General features: G+C 44.9%; 1 protein-coding gene across 1 annotated transcript in view; it reads right to left on the bottom strand.

Moving 5' to 3' along the window:
* LOC147435734 (uncharacterized) overlaps positions 1–24,536 on the bottom strand; it is a 254,651-nt gene that overhangs the window by 186,168 nt on the left and 43,947 nt on the right. The window contains exons 4-6 of the mRNA XM_086488033.1: positions 11,796–11,969; positions 11,463–11,677; positions 10,633–10,818 (exon numbers count right to left, since the gene is read on the bottom strand). Of these exons, the coding sequence (XP_086344159.1) occupies positions 10,633–10,818; positions 11,463–11,677; positions 11,796–11,969 (575 nt within the window). The remainder of the gene's footprint in view (positions 1–10,632; positions 10,819–11,462; positions 11,678–11,795; positions 11,970–24,536) is intronic.

Genomic DNA, 24,536 nt, shown 5'->3' with positions numbered 1-24,536 from the left:
CAGAAGCAGAAACAACTGCAACAGACTCGCCTTTAAGCTTTACATCAAGGACATGAGTCTTTCCTCTATGTACAAGGGTAATCTTTTTGTTGCAAGTATCCACCATAGCATGCAACCTGTAGCACCATGGGATACCTAGTAACACATCACAGCCCTCAAGTGGCATAATAAGAAATTCTTCCGCATCCACATAGCTCTGAATGTGCAGACGAAGCTTCCCCAAAATGGGAGTAACGGGCTCTGAATGACCTGGGCATGCCAAACCTACTTTCCCTGTCATACCCATCTCCTCTGCACGAATGCCCAACTTTGATGCCAATTCTGGTGATATGAAATTTGCACGGGCTCCTGGATCAAAGAAAACCAGCACTGTTTGGTCTCTAACTTTGCCCAAGCTCTGCACAGCTCCGTGGCATTTGTGTTTGGCTGGTCTCCAACCAAATCTGGAACAAGTCCTGCACTTGGCTTTGGCTTCTTCCCTTTATGGTCTGACTTGTCATCCTTATCCTGTGACTTCTTCTGTGGGCATTCATTCGCAAAATGTCCTTCTTGTTCACAAATGTAGCATTTCTTGGCCTCCCTAAGAGCTTTCCGTTCTTCAAAAGTTTTGCCAGAAAAATGCCTTTTTTGTCCTTGTCCTCGTCCGGAAAAAGACTTAGACTGCTTCTTGGAAGTATCACCTTCTTCAGTGGAGGGCTTCTTTGTGGGAGGCTCAGAAGGCTTTGCTGCAACGTTGCCCTTGGCTGAAAACTGTTTGCCCTGGGACCCTTTCTTGTGGCTATTAAATCCATCGGAATCTCCCTTCGGCAGATTGCTGGCCACTCTTGCATTCTCTATCAACTGAAACATATTCATGACAGTAGTCTTTGTGCAGTAGTCCCTGATTTTCTTGGGCAATCCGCAACAGTACTTCTCAATCTGTTCTGACAATGGCACAAACCTGTAAGAGGTGACTGGCAACAGTGCGGCCCAAAACTGTTTATTGTACTCTTCCAGATTCGCACACTGTTTAGCATTCAACTCGTGTCATTCTGTCATCACATCCACTTCCAAAGTGTTTGTCAACCATGCAGGCGCAAAAAGTTGTTTGAATTGGATCCACGTTGTTGGGGCTTGACCCTGGTTCAACAATGCGGTCCACCATTGAAGCGCATTCCCTTTCAAGAAAGTGGCAGCCTTGCGTATCTTTGAAGATTCCGTGAAGTTCCGTCCAGCATAAGCTGCATCGAACTGCTGTATGAAGGTCAAAGCCTTCAATTGATCCTCAGTTCCTCTGAAAGTTTCAAACTTCACTCCTTGCCCACCTTCCTTGTAATCCTTAAGCTGACTCAAAGGAGCCACATTATCATAAACAGATGCCTGTAACAGTGGTGCTCCATGATTGTTCATTCCAGCACTCGCATCAACTGTTTTACCTGTGGTATCTGCATTTGGTACGTATGACTGCGAAAAACCAGCCATACCAAATTGTGTTCCAGGCACTCGAAACTGGCCATAGGCACCCTGAAAACCTGGTTGGACACCCATGCTCGCGTACATAGGGTTACCCATGCCTGTTTGCATTGTCCCGAACAGATTCCCTGGCATATAACCTGTGGAAGGTCCAGCCATAGCTTGAAACACTGATCTACCTCCAAAATAACCAGGATAAGTATTAGGTAATGGAAGGGTCTGACGCATAGCGTGTTCATTACTCCCTTGACCATTCACAAACGGTTCCTGTCCAGCTAAAGCAAGTTGCTTTGGATCATTGGACACCGCTAGTTGCTCAACCACATGGGCTTTCCCTCGAGCATCATGAGTCCTCTGCGCATTGGAAATCTCCTTTTCCTGCAACGGCTCAGTCATGCCCTATGTAGGAGGCTGAAAACCCTGTGTCGGAGCCTGTAAGAACTCCTGCATCCTTGGATTGTTAGCCAACTGCTGAAACATGTCCATGCAGCAACGCAGTTCAGTTCTAAACAACCTGTCCTCTTCTTGAAGAGTTGAAGGAACTTTCTCCGTGCCATGTGAGGAAGATTCCTCTTCAGGTACTTGGTCTCTCTTCTCTGCCATAACGACAAACTCTGTGTTGCTTTCACCCACAACAATCCACGCTGCACTTTTTGAAGAAAAAGTGACTATCCCGTCGATGGAACCATATAACCGGCATGTACAGCGTAGAGGGCGTTACTATTTCAATTACCTGTTAACTTTACACAGAGCACTGAGAAGGGAAGAGAACACAGTTGCGTCCAGCGACTAGAATGTCACTGCGCACACGAGACCGACACCCTGTAGGCCCCAAAGACTGGCGCCCCTTTCGGTATTTCTTTATTCAAATTAAGGTAGACGATCCGACCACTTAGCACAAGCTTTCACAAAGCTGTCCAAACCTGGCGAGGGCTGAAAACGTAGGTTTTCGACCTGATTTTGGCAACATAACGGCGCAAAAACCCCTGTAGGTCAAAAACACCTGTCTAGGACGGATTCCCTCACTATCTGGACGCTTTCTGGTGAGCTGTCACAGAAATTCAGCGGGCTGTACTTCCCTGTTTTTCACTGCCGGGTGCCCAAAAGCCTGTACACGCATCCCAAGGCTCTCACGAGGCTCCCCCGGGGTTCCCTTGCAGTTTAGGTGCGAAACCCTAAACCTGCAAAAAAACACAGCAGGCTGTAATTTGTTGTTTCGGATCGTTTTTAGCGGAGCGAACACGCCTACGTGTGTCCCAAGGACTCCCGCACGCAATGGAACAGTTCCCCTGTGAATTGGACGAGTTCACGCGAGAAAACTCTCCAAACTCGCAATCTTTCATGCAATGTCCACTTGCACCTTTTCAAGGGTTCCGGGGAAAACAAGTAAAAATAAAAATGAATAAAAATATCTAGTACTTATTTACGGAAGGCAACAAGAAAAATACACTCCAGGTGACACACAGGTAGATAAATCAAATTGATTTACAACAAAAAATTGTGTGTGTGTGTATGAGAGAGAGAGAGGATAATGTTTTTTGAATACAGGGAGATCTAAAGTTTAGATTTCTTTGATGAGAAAGGTGAGTGTGTGTATGTGTGTGTGTGTAAGAAGACTGGCGACCTACTGCTCCTGCATGACCTACTCCCAAGTGCGACCATCTGCTGGGCGCTACTGACACGGACCACCTCCTGCCTAGCGCGCTTGTCTGTGGGGGCGAGCCATCGCGACATGAGCTGTAAACCCTAGCAGGATTTGTACACCCTGTTGCTGCCTCTGCGCGACCTGTTTCTCCGGTCCTACAGTGTCAGCATTGTGTGTCTGGCGCCCCTCAAGATTCAGTAGGGGGTTTTCAGCATCAGTTAGCAGTCTTGCGTGCGCTCTGGCCTGGTTTAAATTTCGCCCTCTTCCTGTGTGTGTGTGTGTGTGTGTGTGTGTGTGTGTGTGTGTGTGATTTACAAAAAAAAAAGTGTGTGTGTATCGGTGTTAGTTCTCCAACGACAGCGTTTCTATACAGCCAGCAGCCTGCGTGTGTGTGTATCTATGTCGTGTGTGTGCGTGTATGCTCGTGGGGGATTTGGGTGTGTGGTGAATCCTTTTGCCACTCCTCTGTCGCGTGACTCTGTTCTGCACAACATCTACCCTGTGCAGGCTCTTCACAGGGTGCCGATGGTTGAAGTTTGATTTCGCCTGCACGCGGTCCTTCCGTCGTTTTGTGTGCGAGAGAGGTGTGAGTGTTTCTGTACAGCTAGCCTGTGTGTGTCTATCTGTGTCTATAGCATTCAAATATCAAAAACCTCCCAAAAAAAAGAGTGTGTATGTGTGAGCTTCACATGGATTCGACTGATCAATGTATATATAAGCACCGGAAAGCCATGGAATCTTCGGATATGGATGCTTTAAGCCTTATCAAAGAATGTTTGCATGAGGACCTCGAGGATGCACGTCAAGCTGGGGAAGGATCCGCTCCCGTCATGGAAGTGCGCATCCCTATACAGGAGTTGTTGCTCAATATACACTTAACACGGTGATTCTTTTTTCCCCGTGTAGAATGCCTACGGCTCAAGATGTAGGCCAATGGGTTGATTTCCTACTCAAACGGCAAGCAATCCGAGGGGTTTACTTCCGTGCATGAGGGTTCTATGAAGTCTTGCTGGCCAACATGGATGCTCGGGATGCTCTGCTTGAAATGTCTCCTCTTTTTTTCAATACGCAGATGACTCATGTGCTGCCATGGGCTTTTACCAAGGACTATCAGAGTCTCATTCGTCACAACTGTCCCGTCTGGGTTGAGGTGGTCAACTTTCCTCGCACTTCGCGTCACTTTTCGTTTGTTGGCTACTCAGTTTGGCAAAGTCATTTGCCCTCCTAAGCTAGACGCAAACACAAACCGTTTTTGTATTTTGTGGGACACGGATATCCCCACACCAACAGGTATTTTGATGGAGTCTGGGGATGTAGTGGTTGGAAAGCGTCCATTTAAGCTTTAATGGGGCAAGTTTGCAAATTCTTGCTTCTGCTGTGGCAAATTTGGTCAAATGCAGTCCGAATGTTCGGAACCAAATCTACAACCATCGCCTCCGAAATCTTCTACTAAGGTTCAAACCAAAGGAACTTCAACCTCCTTCCCGACAGCTGGGGCGATTAAAGGCAAGGGGAAACAATTACAATTGTCTCCACTTTTTGCTTCTCCAAACATTAAAGACAAAGGAAAAGAACAAGTTTCGACCTCTCAAACTTGGATAGTGCCCAAGAAACCCGCCAAAGCTGCTACAACTCGTGTTCCGGCATCTTCTCGTAATTATGTGCATCCTTTGAAGAATGTTGCTCAGACAAAACTTCCCCTGTAATGACAACACTTCTTTGGCTGAAGCTTGGGACAAGGTGGTTCGCTCTTACAAGGAAGGTGTTACAGGAGAAGCCTCTTCATTGCAAGGTGCCTTTATTTTCAATCATCCGGGTCCAAGTCTTGACCCACCTCTTCAAGCATCTACAGCCGGGGAGGATGTGTCGATGGAAAATGACAAAATAAATATACTATGCTATGGAATCCTAAACTGCTAGGTGTGAACCAAGCAACTAGCTGGGATAGCTAAATCACAAGAGATCTAGCATCAGTCGTTGGCGGATCTCATCAATCTCCTCCATGGTCAGTAGTCTGACCGGGTGTCGTGCATGTCGGGCCAAAGTAATCCGGATCCTCTGATGCAGCCTCCGTCGATGCTGTGTAGTCCTCCGCAGTCGTGGGCGTCTGGATCTCCCCATCTCAGTCACTCAATCGATCAGTGTGCCTTTGGTGTAAGGCGACGAGCTCTGCTGTGGTGGTAGCTCCTCCGGGTGTCCAGTGTCTGCTCTAAAGAAGTGTGTGATCTGTCTCTGAGACTATCTAGCATGTCCTCTCGTCAGGCTCTCTCTACGTCTGCGCAACTCGAGCAAAAACAAACCCAGGCATCTCTGATCCTCGTACCGCATGACTCTGGAGAGTGTTCCAAATCCCTCTCTGAACAAGCAGTGGAAGCGGCCTCGTATCTCGTAGTAGACGGGGCAATGGCATGTGTAGTGCAACTCTGTCTCAGGCTCCATGTCACACATGGGGCATGTCCTAGCCTCTGCTAGTACTCCATTGTATCTCCCAGTCTCGATCCGCAGCTGGGTGTGAAGATGTGCGTATTTGGCCAATAGCACATCGTATCCCATGAGACAAGTGGGTGTTCATGTATATGGGCCTCGTCACAAAACCGTCCTCCGTAAGCTGGAGAAGATGCTCTCTGTAGAAAGCCATCTTCGTGCCCAGCTCCTGTACTGGCTGTATCCATGTCCTCCTGGTGTCTAACTGAGTCAAGTCCTGGCGGATGATCCTGGTGATCTCGGACTGTGTAAGAGTCAGAGAGGGTGCACCCAGTGAGTACTGGAAGGGGGGCAATCTGTCTATGCTGAACCCATGCGACTAAAACCATGATGTCATCTTCCCATACCAACATGTTGTATCTCCCTGCATGGCTAACTGTCGAGAGGACTCAAGTGCAAGGCGGGCATATCTGTCTCTGGGAAGTTCCCACATGCGGTGTATAAAGGAGACAGATCTGGTGAGTGCCTCAACCACTAGTGGGGGGGCAGCTAGCTCTGCTCGGATAATGGCACGTGGTACTAAAGCCTTGGCTCTAATGAGCCGCGAGATCATAGAGACCACAGGTTTCTCCATATCTCCCCATCCATCAGTGCGACCCGTCCTCCGTGATGATCCAATGAAGGTCCCCATATCTCAGCTCCATAGAGCAATGCAGAAGCCACCAAAGTGTCAAAGAGCTAGAGCGTCGTCTGAGGCTCCTGAAACTGAACCTGGGAACACATCCTCTCCAATCTACCCAATGCTGCATGGGCTCTGGTCAATCTGGTCTCTGCTGCTCTCCTCAATGAAAATGCTGGTCCACTGAAAACCACTCCAAGGTAAATGTAAGCATCTGTATACTCCACTATCTCCTGGCGGTATGTGAATGCGGATGTTGACCTCCTGATCCACTGTGGGGTGGTATTAAAGACCATGACCTTGCTTTTACCAAGGTTGACAGACAAACCACTTTCATGGGCAAACCTTTGCAAAGCATCCAAGTGACGTTGCATCCCCTCTGGAGAGTGAGAGATCAACACAATATCATCAGCATATAACAATAGTGGAATCCATGTCCCTGCCAGCTGTGCACCTCTATCACCATCTCTCTCAATGTAGTCAGAAACCTCATCCACATACATACCAAATAGAGTAGGAGAGAGCGGGCAGCCCTGCTTCACCCCAATAGTGGAGTAAACCGGTATAGATAGACCCTCCGAGGTGCATACATGCCCCACTACTGACCTGTATAACGCCATGACCCCCCAAATGAGCTCTGTGGGTACTCCCATCTCCTGTAATCTGCACATCAACCTAGCTCTGGATACTGTGTCAAATGCTTTGCGGAAGTCCACAAAGCTACAATAGATCCATCTCCCATGTGATCTACCCTCCTCAATGATGGCTCTGAGTGTCAAGATATGGTCAAGAGTAGAAAAACCTCTCTTGAACCCTACCTAATCGGCTACGCTTATCCCCTCCCTCTCTGCCCATCTACTCAGTTGCTACTCAAGAATGGATGCGTACAACCGTGCCAATGTGTGTCCAATCATGATAGTGCGATAATTCCCAAGCTCCATGGGGTCTCCTGACTTGAAAATAGGTACAATAGTAGATAGGCTCCAAGTATCAGGCAAGCCCTCACACATGGCACGGTTGAACATAACTGCTAGAAGCTCTGCTGGTAGATCTCTGGCATGCATGAAATGCTCAACCACTAAGCCATCATGATCATATGCTCTTCAAGTCCTCATCCTGTCAATGGCCTTCTTCACCATCTCAGCGATGAAAAAATCACGTGTGTGGGCATGGATCGGGGGGTCGGTAAGGGGTGGCTGTCCAGGAACTGTGTACAGAGATGATGCGTACTGGCCCCAAGCCTCTATAGAGGTAATGGCAGGGAGGGAAGAGTGCTCATGAAAGAGCCGCCATGCCTCATGTGAATCTTGACTCAAAAATAGATGGTATAGATCTTGTTCTAGCGAGCCAAAAATGCCCTCTTCTTCCGCCGCACTAGGCGTCGGAATTCAATCTGTGAGTGATGTCCCCCAAAAGCACCTCCCTATGAAGTCTAGCTCTAGTCTCGCGGCATTCCTCATCATACCAGCTGTTCTCGGCCTGCTCCTAGAACGGCGTCTCTGCTCAGACTGGGTGTGTGGGTATGCCTCTACTGCTGCATCATGTAATGTTTGTGTCCGTATAGTAGTAAGCTCCTCTAGAGGTCGCCCTGGCTCCTTAGTGCATAGGCGTCCTTAGATCCCATCTATGTATACAAAATCCGTCTCCTGCGTGAAGGTGTAGCGAGTAGGGGCTGCTACCGGTCGACTATGTGCTACACTGAACTTGAAAGAGATGGTCAACGACACAATAACATGATCCACTGCCACCCCAACAGGTCTGGGCCCAACTATGAGACCTTGGATACTAGAGATGAGGCTCGGTTGTGCCATGACATAATTCACTGTGCTGGCTCCATGTCTGTGTGGAAAACATGTGAAACCTCCCGCAGCGGGAAATCTCTGTAGGCCATTCAAGATGGCCAATCCATGTGCAGTCCCCATGTCTATCAAGTGCCGTCCATACTTAGTATACTCCCCATCCTGTGATAGTCTGGATAGGCCCGTCTCTGCAACATTCAACTCTCGTAGCATCTCCTCTGAAGTATCATAAAATATTGTCTGATGATGGGCAGTCCTAGCATTGAAGTCCCCTAGAATGATGATGTCACCATCTCTAGAGAACTCCCATATGTCATCATCCAAAATAGAAAAGGGGGACTGTTCTCTGGGTGGTGCATATACTGACGTACTCGGGGGGAAGTAGCAAATAGCAATGTAAGATATCTGTCTGTCTCTGCTCTCAATCTCACCCACATGTACCTAGCTTGCTCATCCCTGCGGGCTATATGTATCAATGGCTGCAACTCTTCCCTGAATAACACTGCCACTCCTCCTGAGCCCCACCCTCTGTGCTCTGAACGTGTCTCCTGTCCACAGGCTGGCTCCCATCTGTATCTACTAATGTGAGGCATAGACTGCCCAGGGGCCTGATGTGTCTCAGTGTAGAAGACAATGTCTCTTCCCGTAAAACTATCCTCAAAAGCACCCACATCAAGGCGCATAGATCCATTACAATTCCATGTGGCAACTTTGAGTGCGGTCCCATAGGTCTCACACCGTCATGTGGAGCGCCGCTCTACAATCACCACCCGACCATCTCTGTAGAAGACCGTCTTTCCCTTCTCCCTTGCCGCTTGAATCTCTGGCATTACCTCTCTCATATGCGCAAGCTGTGTGAGAGTGAGGTCATCTCCAAGGAATATGCCCGTATTCTTTAGTGTAGGATGCCTCTTCAAGAAGTTCTTCTTTGCCTCCATGGATGAAAAACGCAGGATTAAAGCTCTCTCCTTTGAAATCTCCCCATTTCCTTGTGTCTTCTTCCCCACCCTCCATGCCTTTGTATGAGTAGCCTCACTACCCATCATGCAGAGAAGTTCTTTGACTTCCCCTTCCACATCATCTCGGTCTTTTAGACCGGTTACTTGTATGTGCAAAGCTCTAGTTTTCCTTCGCTGCTCTTCTTCTAGAGTCATGTTGATGATTGTAGGAGTGGGGACAGATGTGGTTTCTTTCCCTTTCCCTTTCTTAGCGACTTCTATCCATTTCTCGGCCTCATCTGCCTTCTTTTGTGTCTTCGTGATCACATCCATCCACGAAGACGTCTTTACCACCTTCTGTTTCTCCTCCTCTTTGATCATCAGTACCTGCTCCTTGATGACCTTGATTTCCTCTATCACCGAGGGCTGGAATTCCCCTTCCTCTAGTCCACTACTTGCTCTATCAACCAGCTCTCGCTTGAGGGCTGAGACCTCTTCTTTGAGCGCTTGTGAATCCGCCTTAAGTGTTGTAGCTCTGCGAGCAAGTCTTCTTTCTCCTTCTTCCATTGCGCGCCCTCGTTGCATTGACACCCTGCTGCCCCCACACCAAGCAGCATCCGACCAAAACACTTCACAGCCGAAACCACAACGAGTCAGCCACCTGCAGAAGGGCTGGTCTTCCAACAAATGCTGTCAAGTCTGAGTAGAAATGCTATGGCTGTATCCACAACTGCATCAGCATCTCCGAAGGGTCTTGACGGATTAGAGATTGACAAATCGGCGAATAATATCTGACTTGAAACTGAGGTCCCAACATAGGAAGGGCCTTGACAGATTAGAGATTGACAAATCGGCGAATAATATCTGACTTGAAACTGAGGTCCCAACTGCATCAGCATCTCCGAAGGGCCTTGATGGATTAGAGATTGAAAAATCGGCGAATAATATCTGACTTGAAACTGAGGTCCCAACACAGGAAGGTGCGGCCTTGAAAGATTAAGTGTGTGGGGATGTAAGTGTGAGTGTACTGCAGCCACTGTATATTTTGTTTTCCTTGTCTTGGGAGAGTCTCCCCTCTTTGTACATATTTCCTCATAATAGGGGTTGATGCAGCCCCCTTGACAGGGTTTTAACTGATAGAAGCCGCAAAAAAGGCTCACATGTCATTTGCGGTCGATCGGGGACCTTATACTGCACACGTACTTGAGTAGGTAAGGGGCTATGTACTGCTTCCTCAGCCTCGTGTTTCTCATGTCTAATTAAAGTTTAGTAAGGATTTCTGCATTGCTGTGGACAGCTTTACCTCCTATACTTACTGTTAGAGAAAAAACTAGTAGCCCTACACTCATTTATGGGGCATCGTCTCAGCTTTACTCTTCCAGTAGATCTAGGTGAATAAGGAGATGCTCAAAACCACGAAAGTTTGATGGATTTTTAATAGACAGCTATGAGGATTGGATGGAGATATTAGGACTTGGGACAGCTGCTGGGATTGTTATTTGTAAATTTTCAGATTCTTATGCATTATTACTCAAAGAAGCATTTGTTCACATGAGATTATGCTTGAAGGCACATGTGTTAGTGTGGCCTTCTTTTATGAGTACCATCAAAATATACTAGAAAACAATCAACGTGAACTTCTCAGCATTTTCAAGCATGGTATCAAGAAGAAAATTCAAGAAAGATGCAGCACACCTTTTGCCACTGCTAGTATCCCAGAATATGACACAGTATTCCTCGTTGCTTTTTTTCTCAAATCCATATACACATGTCGTACTATTGAAGAATGTCCACTTGTATTCGGGCCTGATGTTTGCTAGATATATATATGAATCCACTGCTAAAGCCAGCTTCAAACCTCCTCCTTCCCAAGCCAATGTGCTACATGTTGTACAGACATCAGAATTGAGAGAAATAAACCTCAAACAAGAACAAGTAACAAACTTACGCAAGGACAAGTGCAAAAATTACTCGTAAAAGGTCAAGACACCTCTGTCTGGCTTCAAATCTTACTTTTTTCAGCTTACTACTTGGTCACATAGTGCTGCTGAGCTTTACATTTAATTATGAAAAAGAATCCAAAAAGCCCATTGAGACTAAATAATTGTGCTGTAAAGATTTCATCCTCAATGTGACCTCTCTGAGCCTACTAATATGAAGCTACTGGGACATCTAGCAGAAAATCAAGGGCCTGTTAAAATTGCACTCAGACCCCTCTGGATAAAGTTGCAATCTTTCAAACAGTAAACTGCATAGTCCCACAGCATATTTCATATCTGCAGCAGCAAAACAAAAACTTATAGCAACTGCGACAGAGTATTTATCTATTCTGCAGAGGTGCCACTACCATTTGCATCGTTGTTACTGGAACTCATTTGAAGGAGAACCTGCTCTATATTTCCAAAATATTCTACAAACTGTTTCAAGATGAGATGAAATTCTCAAAGAATTCATAAAAGCGTAGCAAGAGCCTCACTCCAGATGGACTTTGGAAAAACTCGAAGTGCAATCACACTTTAGTTCACCTGATTCTTTTGCCAGGTACATGTAGTGTCCGAAGATGTATACCATAATGAGAATATAGCTGCACACTAAGACGATTCTCAGCATTAACTAGTAACTCTGGCTTTTCAGATCCAACAACACCTAAAACTTCACCATTTGGGCTCCATTTGATGCAGGCAATGTTCATTTTTGTATCTATAAGCACAGGCTCCTCATCCAACTCATGTCTCATCATCTGAAAAAAGTTCACACATTGTTAAGTTTGGTTGTAACTTAAGTTTGTTAGGTTTGATGCTTTTTATCAAGTTAATGTAAAAGCAACACATTTGCAAAGCAACATCTCAGTGATGAACCTGAATTTTTCCATTACAAAGCGCTATTGCCAGAGTTGGTATACGTGAATCGTACCCTTCTGCCTTGTTAAACCAGTCAATGCCCATGATTGTAGATCCTTCTTCTTTGGTATCAAAACAGATATGCAATCGCGACAGAAAATTCCCGAAATAGTCATGAATGTTACATTTTCCCTGAGAAACATCAAAACTATTTGCTATACCAAATTATGCCATTAAAAATTTCAATTAAAACTACGTTCATCAATTGAAAGTAGAGTGGAAAGTGTATTGGATACTTGTTTGGACTGTTAAAACCAAGCTTCCACCTTTAGGGACTACTGATTGTTGAATCTATCAGGGCTGGACCATCTATTTTTTTTGTAGCAAGAAGATTACATCGTGCTCTCTAATGTGGGTGCTCCTCAATGCAGTCTACAAAGAACTCACTCCATACACGTAGCTAGACAACTGAAGGACATCTTGACATACTAAAATGGAACACAGCAAGAAGAAAATGTAAAAGTAGACATAGCAAGATAGACTCCACGCCCAGTGTAAGCTTGACTGCTCTCAATGTATCAACTACAAACTAGCTAGCAGCACACAACTCCTGACCAAGTGCTCTCAATGTATCAACTACAAACAAACACAGCAGAATGGAGTGGGTCACATGAAGAGGACGCTGTGGATTGGAGTGCATGAAGCGGATGGCTTTTTGGCAGAGGAGACGTGACTGAAGGATAAGTGGAAGTGGCAAAGGGGATGGTCGGGGCAGCTGTGGATAGTGATGTATGTGAAGTGACATGTATTTAACTCTCCAAGAATGATAAGGCAGCCCAGGTGAGCTGCCAGATCCTTGAAGACTTTGGCTCGTTTACCTTTCTCTTTTCCTTGATCAGTATCCAAACTTTGACCCACCTTCCCCTTAGACTTTTAAAAATGCGTCAATCTGTAACTATAGCATCTCAATATAACTTAATTGCTAATCAACACTAAAAAGCAATTGATGTTTCTACCTTAGCCTTTCTTTGCATCCAAAATCTTTTTTCACCCTTTCTTGTACAGACTTACAATATAGCTAGTGAAAGGGGTAGGGAAGGCAGTGACACAAGCAAAAGAAGGCATCACAGAGTGCAAGAGACATAGGTATGATCACCTGGGTGGAGGCTCTCAGTAAAACATTCAATTGCATGACGAGATAAATTTGTTAATTGTGATTGTAAGAAGCATGTGAGGGCTTCAATAACTCTTGGCAAGGGTTGACCACGTAAATTGGTACATGATCTGCCAAAGCTATGGGAAGGTTTGCATTCCCATGGATATACCCAAAGCATCCACAGTGAGAAACTTGTCATTAAGCTTTAAGAACGTTAGCATTAATGCACACAATTTCATCCCAAATATTTCTTTAGCTAAATCAGCTTGCGCAAGATTTTGTACCCCTAAATGTAACACTTCTTGAGAGATTGTATCCTGCAGAGTTGGCTCGGGTAAGCGTAAGTGAAAAATCACTCTAATGGGAGACCGGATAATGACATCTTTTGGGCGGGGACTGTAAGTATTGCAGTAGGAGTTGTTCAGTTTGAAGAGCATGTGTGGCTCGCAGTAGGAGTTGCTCAGCCCGAAGAGCATGTGTGGTCTTCTCAAGCATAGCAAGGTAAGACATATGCCCAGACTCTGAGCCACCATCCACACGGATTGTGCCTACCCACGCAGAACTTGCATTAAATCCGTACAGAGTAATAGACTCAAGATCAAAAGCTAGTTGGAAGGGCTGAGTTGGGAAATTTCTTTCAAAGCTGGCATGTACATATGCTTACTAAAGCAAGCTAAAAATCCCACAAAAAGAAAGCCCACACACCCTTTTGATAAAAGACGTATGTCCATATGTACAAATTTACAAAAAAAGGGGTGTTCAAAATGCACGCAAAATAGTATGCCACACCGGAGCCTACTAGATCATTCAACATCGACGGTAGAAAACAGAAACTGTAACCCAAGTGATGGAGTCTTCACTTCATCTTCATAACCAGCCACACGATCAGAAAATTCTTCAAAGGAAGACTTATCCTCAATCACAATCATCAACCTTCCAACTCACCTGCACTTTATGTGGGGTACCATCCAAATCAACAAGTTGATAGGTGAAATCGGCCCGTACGGCGGTAGATGTAGGCTTCCACCCGAATTCTTTACTTTACTTTAGACTTTAGGACACAAAGAAACCTTTGCAGAAGGAACCTATAACGGGAATTATCACTTAAAACACACACACGGCTCGGAAGCTAGAATGCTCCGAGAAGACGCGACAGCCTGTTGGCCCCAAAATTGGTGCCCCTTTCGGTATTTCTTTATTCTTTAAGAGGGTAAATTACGAAGAAGAGTCCTAGGAATTCTTTACCTGTATTCAGCTACATACCACCACTTCTGGTAAAATTCGGCAACATAACAATCCCAAAACTTGCCCGAAACTAATTCCCCTGTTGGAACTCACTTCCACAGGCATAAACCCTCTGTTTTCTGCCCAAAAACAGTAAATTCAGCACGCTGTATTTACTGGTTTTTTCCCTGTTTTCAGCCCTAAACAGTCCTTGAATTGTCTTCTAACAGTGGGGCACCCCAATGGTTCTAGCATCCATATGGCTGAAAAACAATCCAGATTCAGCACATAACCAACGCTGAAAACGCACCTGTACGGTGAGGTTATCACCCTCACTGGTGCGTGCTTTTGGAGCAGTAGTTAGCTACTCCTGTTCCTGCTTAGAGAGACTCTTGCCTCAGCAAAAACGCATATGACCACACAGTTGTACATAAGACCCCTCTTGAGGGGCATCACATTACTACACGTAGGGGAGAGAGTAGTGTAAGGTGTGCAAGACATGACTTCTTGCACTAAACTGTACATAAGAGGGAAATCTTGCAGTTAATAGCTCTTAACATGTGACAAGCTTGCAAATGAGGCTCTCCCAGCTAGAAATCAAGCGCTACCTCTTGCTCCATGAGCAAAGTTCACCACAGTGTGCCACTTGGCACATTTTTAAGCAATTTCCGGCTTTGGGCTTCCCACTTTAAAATCTCCAGACTGGTTGCCCAGTTGACTTTGCAGTGGAGTTCTAAAAAGTTCCCCTTGTCATTCCGAAGGTAATCGGAGGTAATGACGCGAACAGATTTCATGGTCCAAAATAGCAGCTCCCTAAATTTTAGGGGATGCTTCCTTTGGACTCCCATTGGTCATCTGACCATCTATCCCCACTAGGACCGCATCCAAAAACTGCAATGTAGCCCAGCTGTCGGGTACTTTCCTTTGGTGACCCCACCTTGGCACTGTGCCTTTGTTGAGTTCACTTCTTAGTATCCACCAACTTTCTAAGTGCGACGGGGGGACCTACATGTTCTTGAACTGAGCCTAGACATCCTTTTACTATACGAGTTCCAATGCCGACCAACTTTCCGTCTGCGGGTCGGGTGAAACTACTGTTCACATTGGCCATACAATGTCCGACCATTTGCAACTTCAAAAAGAGGGTCTCAAAAATTAAACAAAAATCATTGGAAAGAAACCAACAACTAAGGTTAGCAATTGCCACATCCTCGTGACATAGTTAACAGTTGCCACGTCCTCGTTACACACCCCCCTCTTGAAATCACAAACGTCCTTGTTGCATACCATAAATACATGCCATTGATGATCTTGTGTTGTTAGCACTCTTTTATCATCGCATGTATCCGCAAGAAAGGTCGTAACACATAGATAGAAATGACTTAATGAGACCTTCATGCTTTTGTCATTTTCATCTATTACACTAAATTCATATGTACATTTGATGTGCTAGCTCTATCATTATCCCTCATTGCACACGTTGGGTTGGGGCATCAGTAGGTTGTAACCCAAAGGCTTCAAGGTAAAGCTGCAATGCATTTGGTGACTCTGAGAGTTCATGCTCTTCCATCCACTTTGCATCCATAGGTGGATAGTTCCTGAACTTCACCAAGTAGCGTCTTGCAACATGTCCCTTAACTTTTCTGTCCTTATGTGTCAAAACTTGTTCAGGTACCAAGATTTCATCAAGTTCCTCAACTTCTGGTTGATCCTCATCTGGCATATCTTCTGGCACATCACCCACGAAGGGTCTTAGAAGACTTACGTGAAACGCATAGTGAATCTTCCATGCATCAGGCAATTTCAACCTGTAAGCTAACGTTGATCTTATCAAGCACTTGAAAAGGCCCATAGTAATGCATGCTGAGCTTAGGAAACAGCCATTTGTTGCCCTTCATCTTCTTTAACCTTGCCTTCTCAAACCTAAACAGAACTCAATCATCAGGTGACAACAGCAATTCACGACGGTGACGATCGGCGGCCTTTTTTTGCTTTGCCCGAGTCTTCTCCAAGGCAACTTTAATTTTCTTGTACATTTCATCCATGTTCTCAACATATCGATCTGCCTCAAAGATCTTGTCCTTTGCATGCAAAATGGGAGGAACTTTTTTGCCACCTTCAACAATCTCAAAAGGTGCCTTGCCAGTCGACGAATGCACCGTATTGTTGTACGCATACTCAACCATAGGCAAATATTGTTCCCACTTGCCCTTATTATCTGACATGTAGCGTTTGAGCAGATCTAAGACAATAGAATTAGCCTCTTCTGACTATCCATCAGTTTGTGGATGAAACGAAGAAGAGAATTTGAGTGTAGTGCCCATGTTCTGAAACAATCCTCTCCAAAACAAACTTGTCATGCGAGGATCACAATCACTAACAATCGATTGTGGCATACCATGGTACTTAAACACATTGTCCATGAACAAGCATGCCATCTGATCAGATTTTATCTTCTTCCTAACAGGAATAAAATGGGCCTGCTTGTTAAACCTGCAGATAATGGTCTATATACCATCATTCCCTATTGGCGTTCTTGGAAGATCAAAGATAAAGTCCATAGCAATGCTTTCCATGGCATATCCGGAATCGGCAGTGGTTGTAAACAACCCTGGTGCCTTTTGCCTGTCAAACTTGACCTTTTGGCAAATCATGCATGCTCGCACAAAGGCATCCACATCTCTCCTCAAGGTAGGCCAATAGAAGAATGTCTCTACCGCTTTAACTGTAGCATCAATACCACGATGCCTTGCATACGGTGGGACATGACTTTCTACCATGACCTTATGTCGCAATGGCCTGGTGACACAAAGTCTGCCATGCATCATGATAAAATCATCTCAGAGAAGGTAGTGCTCATGATGTTGCCCCTCTTGCAACTGTTCAAAAATCCTTGCGAAGTCTTCATCTGTGGCATATTGTTCCTTCATGTTATCAAGCTCATGATGATAAGGAATTGACACAGCTGAAATTTGTGGCTTTCTTGATAACGTATCAGCCAAAATATTCTTCTTGCCTTCCACATGCATAATTTGGAAGTGAAACATAGAAAGAATGTTTGCCCATCGCACATGCTTTTCCGATAGCTTTGACTATGTCAAGAAGTATCCCAAGGTCTGATGGTCTGTTTGGACAACAAAATCAGCACCTAAGAGGTAGTGCTTCCAACTAGAAAGTGCATGAATCACGGCCTTGAATCACGGCCAAAAGCTCTTTCTCATACACTTGCATAGTCTTCTCTGGCCCTTCCAAAATTTGGCTTTCATAAGCTACTATCCGTCCATCTTGCATTAGCACTACTCCGATGCTACTGGCACACATGTCACACTCGACCACAAATGACTTCCTGAGATCTGGCAAAACAATTACTAGATTTGAAGTCAACTTTAAGAGACTAAAAGCTTTTTGGGTCCATCTGAAAGTGACCTCTTTCTTTTGCAAAGCGTGAAGAGGTGATGCTATCTCTGCAAAATTCCTGATAAACCTTCTATAGTAGGAACAAAGTCCCAAGAAGCTTCTGACATCGTGCACAGTCTTCAAGTCTAGCCATGTCTTAATAGCTTCGACCTTTGCGGAACCCATTCTGACACCATCCTTTGACACTACGTGGCCAAGAAAGTGGATCTCTTCCAAGAAGAATTCGCTTTTCTTAAAACATGAGTTTTGCCCCTATGTTGAAGGGTGATCGTCTTGCCGAAGGCATCCAGCACGCCATATACTCTGAACATCCACGAAATTCCAAGTAGCGCATCGCACCCTTCCAATGGCATGATATAAAATTCTTCTATGTCTACGTATGATTAAATCTGCAGACGCAGCTTTTCAATAATGGGAGTAACGCACTCTGAGTGGCTAGGACATGCCAACCCAGCCTCTGTCGTGTACCCCATCTCTTCAGCTCTGATGCCCAGCTTCATAGCTAACTCTGGTGAGATAAAGTTTGCTTTGGCACCTAGATCAAAGAAGATGAGTGCCGTCTAATCTCTAACTTTACCCCATGCTCTGCATAACTCGCTGGCATCTGTACTAGGCCCGTCACCCACCATATCTGGCACCAAACCTGCCGTGGGTTTATGCTTCTTGCCTTTCTGGTCCTCTTTATCATCTGAGTTAGCTGGTCTTTCCCTTTGTGGACAATTTGTAGCAAAGTGACCAGGCTGCTTGCATATAAAGCATTTATTTTCATCCATTAAGACCTTTTCCTCGAGCGACTTACGCACGAAAGGCTTCCTTTTCTGTTTCTTTGTCTGCGCTCCAGAAGTCCCGACTGAGTCCTTATCCTTGTTGACCTTTTCTGACCCCTGTGACGCTTCAAGAGCCGTTTTCACAAAGGGCTTCTTTGCTGAAATTTTCTTCCGTTGCCCTCCTTTTTCGTTGCTCTGAAACCCACTGTCCTCTCCTTTCAACAAGGCAAGACCAGTGTTAGCAACTTCCATGAGCTGGGTGAGGGTAGCCACTCTGTTCTTGATACAATAGTCTCGAAGCCCTTTAGGCAGCCCACAACAGTACCTCTATGTCAATGGCACAAATCTGTAGGAGGTTACTGAGAGTAACGCTTTACAAAACCTCCGATTGTACTCCAGCAAGCTTTTACAAGTAGCCGAAGAAAGCTGGTGACAATATGTCATGACGTCGGCTTCAAATTCATTTGACAGCCAAGCAGATACAAACATTTTCTTGAAGTAGACCCAAGTGGCGGGTGCCTATCCTTGCATTAACAATGTCATCCACCATGTAAGCGCATTGTCTTTCAAGAAAGTGGCAACTTTCTTGACCTTAGAGGCCTCTATAAATTCCCTCTTGCATAAGTTGTATCAAACTTCTGGAGGAAAGTAAGAGCCTTCGTCTTATCCTCAAAGCCGTTGTAGCGTGGATAGTGTGTCGTGCTCTCTACAGTGGGTGCTCCTCAATGCAATGTGTGTGACATCTCACTCCAACAGAATGAAAACACAGGAAACAATAGGTAACAGCAAATCAACACAGAGACACAACAGCAGACCAGAACATATGGACTCGACCATCTCAAAGGGACCAGTACAGACTCTGGCGTGGCAGCACACTCAGCTCCAGCCCAGAAGTCACGGGTACAATGGGGTGTCGAGGCTCAGATGTGTAGGGATGGTGCAGACGTGTTGTGTGTATAGACTCGCTACTCTAGACGACGACGTTGGACCATATATGAAGAAGATGATCCCTATGACCTAACAGCTACTACTCATATGTACAACCATAAAGAGCCACCAACGGCTCATAAATGTCAGCCATCTAAGTCTATCTCCAAAGTGAGTGGTGGTGATGACCGGGCCACGATGTCCACTAGACCACCGTCCGTATCCCTGCCACATGTCACTGCCCAGTCCAGAGAGTCCATACAGTGTGAACCAGACCAGACCAACTGTACTAACTGTGTGTCATGTGGAAGTGACACTGTAGCCTGCTACAGCCACTGAAAGAGCTATACTTTACAGTTGTGCTACCTTCTTTATAAGCATTCTGCTTTTCCAGTGCCCCCAAATTGTCATAAGGAATTGTCTGCAACATGGACACTATAGTAGAGATCATCGGCGCGTCTTGGCCATTGAAAATTTTGCGTCATTGGTGCCATATATGGCTGCTGTCCAGAAAAACCAGCCATGCGAAAATGACCCTATGGCACCCCAAACTGGCCCTGGTTGCTCTGAAAGCCTTGTTGCATGCCGATGCTACCATACATGGGGTTTGGCATCATGCCTTGCATACCCCCAAACATTGTTTCTGGCATGTACAGCTAGCTTCCAAGTGTATAACCAGCCGTACTCTGGAACACAGATCCACCCCCGAAATACCTAGGATGTATCGTGGGTGGTGAAAAAACTTGATGCATCGCCTGGTAACCAGTTCCCTGTCCATTTAAGACAACATGCGAGCTCTGAAAGGTGGTGGGCTGAACTGGCAAAGCCTATAAAATAGGCGTCCTAACCACCTGTTCAAGGACGGTAGGAACCTGTTTTGGAGCCCCTGACTCCGCAACATACGAGTGCTCCCTATCCTACTAGGATTCATGAAATCCTTGGGCTAGAGCCTCAACAGGCTCTGTTCGCGGTGCAAGTTGCCTTGTTTGCTGTGGCACTGGTGGTGCTTGCAAGAACTCCATAAACCTTGGGTTCTGCACCGGTTGTGAAAACACATTCACCGCGGCAAGTAACTGAGTCTTGAACGCATCATCCTCAAATTTCCGAGTCATAAAGCCCTGTACTGGAGGAAGATTCATATTGGGAAAAGATACTGATAGGGGTGGCCGTGAACTCTCGCAAACCTCAAACACTATGGGGATTTCCTGCCTGTACTGTGGTGAGGAAACCTCTTCCATAATACCTTTCCCTTTGTCGTCCATAGTGTAATCCCTTGTTCCTGTACTCTGTGTCTTTACCCAAAACAACCGAGGCTCACTTCTTGAGGAAAAAGTAATTATGTTCCAGCAAAACGGAACCATGAAACCGGCACGTAGGGTGGTAGACGTAGCTAGATACCACCTGTTCTGGCAAAATTTCGGCAACATAACAGTTTCAAAACTTGCTCGAAACCAATTCCCCTGCTGGAACTCACTTCCACTGACATAAACCCTCTGTTTTCTGCCCAAAAACAGTAAATTCAGCATGCTGTATTTACTGGTTTTTGCCCTGTTTTCAGCCCTAAACAATTCTTGAACTGTCCTCTAATAGTGGGGCACTGTTCTCAATGGTTCTGGCATCCATATGGCTGAAAAACAGTCCAAATTCAGCGCATAACCAGCACTGAAAATGCACCTGTACGGTGAGGTTATCACCCTCACCGGTGTGTGCTTTTGGAGCAGTAGTTAGCTACTCCTGTTCCTGCTCAGAGAGGCTCTTGCGTCAGCAAAAACGCATATGACCACACAGTTGTACATGAGTCAATGAAGAGCCCTCTTGAGGGGCATCACATTACTGCACGTAGGGGAGAGAGAGAGAGCAATGTAAGGTGTGCAGGACATGACTTCTTGCACTACATTGTACGTAAGAGGGAAAGCTTGCAGTTTATAGCTCTTAACCTATGACAAGCTTGCAAATGAGGCTCTCCCAGCTAGAAATCGAGCGCTACCTCTTGCTACATGAGGAAAGTTCACCACAGTGTGCCACTTGGCACATTTACAAGCAATTTCCCACTTTGGGCTTCCCGCTTAAAAATCTCCCGACTGGTTGCCCAGTTTACTATTCAGTAGAGTTCTAAAATGTTTCCCTTGTCATTCCGGAGGTCATGACACGAACAAATTTCATAGTCCAAAATAGCAGTTTCCTAAATTTTAGGGGATGCTTCCGTTGGACTCCCACTAGTCATCTGACCGTCTATCCGCACTACGACCGCATCCAAAAATGCAATGTAGCCCAGTTGTCGGGTACTTTCCTTTAGTGACCCCACCTTTGCATTGTGACTTTGTTGAGTGCACTTCCTAGTATCCACCAACTTGCTAAGTGCGACGGGGGGACCTACATGATCTTGAACTAAGCCTAGACATCCTTTTACTATACGAGTTCCAGCGCCGATCAACTTCCCGTCTGCGGGTGAAACTACCGTTCACATTGGCCATACAATGTCCGACCATTTGCAACTTCAAAAAGAGGGTCTCAAAAATTAAACAAAAATCATTGGAAAGAAACCAACAACTAAGGTTAGCAATTGCCACGTCCTCGTGACATAGTTAACAGTTGCCACGTCCTTGTGACAATAGGTGCCATTTGAAAACTTGTTCAATACCAAGAAAGGACCTCGCCACTTGATTTGAAATTTCTTTGAAAAGTGCTATCAAGCTTGCTATTGTAACAAAGAACCATATCCCCATCCTACTAGATCATTCAACATCAATAGTAGAAAACAGAAATTGTAACCCAAGTGATAGAGTCTTCACTTCATCTTCATAACCAGCCACACAATCAAAAAATTCTTCAAAGGAAGACTCGTCCTCAATCACAATCATCAACCTTACAACATACTTCTTCAATTTGTAGCCATTCACCTGCGCTTTATGTGGGGTACCATCCAAATCAACAAGTTGATAGATGCCATTGGATACCTATTCAAGACCAAGAAAGGACCTTGCCACTTGATTTGAAATTTCGTTCAAAAGTGCTATCAAGCTTGCTATTGTAACAAAGAACCATGTCACTCTTCTCAACGTCTTTGCCTTTCATCTCATTTCCCTTTGCTTGATTGTTCTTCAATACCTATTCATAATGCTCAAAAGCAAGCAACCCGTAATAGACTTGGATACCCCAAGTCGGAAATCGGGCACGACACACGAGAGAATCACTTAAAATACTTCACAATTTTATTATACAATTAAAACAGAGTCGACACGGCCCGGTATAGTTTCGTGCCCAGAGGCATTGACCCCAAATCTGGCGCCCCTTTGAATATTTATTTTTATATAAATGCTTGAGCAAAGTTACAACTCCCGTCGACCATCTCTGCTCAGATGCTCGTCAGCACACTGAGTGAAAGAGGGGCCTTGGGTTCTTATTCAAAGTCCCTTGGCCTCAAAAATCAAAGGCAAGGACATGAAAAGCTGCAAACTCAAAAGCATTGGGCCAAAAGCAGCCAGTGGAAATCTGTAAAGCCTGTCACGTGGCATGCCAGTGCAAAACGCGAAGATCCATATTGCTGCCACGTCAGCCTCTTGAAAAAATTGTAATTGCCCTCAATTACGTCTGCAAAATCAGACATATGCCATAAACCAGTTCAATAGACACTGACTCTAAGACACAAATCTATCACTTGCACAAAGACCACAGTCACTGCACATTCACATCACATTCAAATCATCACATAGAATCCATCGTATGTAGCAATCGCATCTAGAACCACATTGGACCTCACTGATGCCGAATTAACTAATTCTTATTGCGATCATGTCTATAGATTCCTCAAGACCGAAATGCTGCAGCCATTTCGTCAATCATTCCATCTTTCAATGCTACACTCAAACACAATCGCATGTGTGAGTAATCATTTCCGAGAATTCTAGTTCATTAATCAGACACTGAGTTCATACTGAATAGAGTGTTTCAATCATTCGGTTCTAGCCATCTTATCGTTGTGTAGCCATCTCATCCCTCAGGAACTCTTGATGCACTCATCACAGTTGCATTCAATCATTCATCATCAGTCATCATCATCATTTATCAAAATTCATCATTCCTATCTCAAATTCTAGAGTTGTCATTGCTCCCAATTACATTCATGTGAAAAATTTTCATGATCTCATTCTCGATTTCACATGTTATCTATTCACAAAGAGCAGGATCTTCCAAACACATAAATCAAAGTCATCTTCAGAAATTCCTCTTTCAAAATCGCTCATTCATAAAGTCATAAAACAAAATACTCTCAGCTCATCAGTATCTTCTTCAATTTTCTATCCAGTATCTGTTCTGGAGCGAGTATCTTCTTGCCGAGTTCTATTTTAGTATGTTGGTCGTTGTCATTCTTCTGCCTTTTTGGGGCACTCGCGCAAATATATGTCCTTGTTACCCACAGTCGAAACACTTTCCTATCTTGAGGTATTCGTCTTTTTGTTTCTCTGTCAGTCGAGAACGTGCATCTTTTGTTCCTCTTCTTCTGTCATCATTCGTCGAAAGTTGTTCGGTTGGATAAGTCAAGTTACCATAGTGCATAGCAAACCCTTCCTTAGCATGTTCCATTAGTTGTTGTATGGACTCAGATTTCTACAATAAGCAGTAATCTCGTATCTCTTTGGAAAGTCCACAACAAAATAACTCGCTTTGGTGCTTAAAACTGATTTTTTTAAAAGATGAAGCAGGTAGAAAAACATCCCAAAATCTCTCGCAATAAGTATCCACAATATCTGTCTTGGCCATCCTAAGATGATTCCATGCGGTAATCACATCATGTTCATACTCTAGAATTAGCCACGAGGAAATAAAAAATCTCTTGAATTTTAGCCACTTTGTCGGTGCTTCTTTTCGTAACAGAAGAGTGGACGACCGTGTTCATGAGTTTCCTTTCAAATAGAATGTTGCCCTTCTAATCTTGGAGTGCTCTGAATAGCACCCTCCAAAAAAAGCTATGTCAAACTGTCGGATAAAAGCGAGGACCTTGTGCGCATCTCAAAAACCTGAAAAGGTATCAAATTTTATTGCTTGTCCACCCTCCTTGAATTCTTTGGTCTTCTTGCTCTTATCCTCGAGAAATTCGTATAGATTGGCTCTATAAAAGTGCTTCCTCTTGGAATAAAACGTCTGGTCATCAGAGTCCGAACTCTCACAAGAGGATGAATCCTCCTCAAAAATGTCAAAAGATTTCCGAGATCTTTGGTGGGATTTGCTTTTCTTAGCCTTCTTGTTCTTTCCATGTCTTTGGTTCTT

Source organism: Adiantum capillus-veneris, chromosome 18 (genome assembly GCF_014529385.1).
Source record: "Adiantum capillus-veneris isolate H3 chromosome 18, ASM1452938v2, whole genome shotgun sequence".
Classification (NCBI taxonomy): domain Eukaryota; kingdom Viridiplantae; phylum Streptophyta; class Polypodiopsida; order Polypodiales; family Pteridaceae; genus Adiantum; species Adiantum capillus-veneris.
This window is presented reverse-complemented; position numbering and strand designations above follow the sequence as displayed.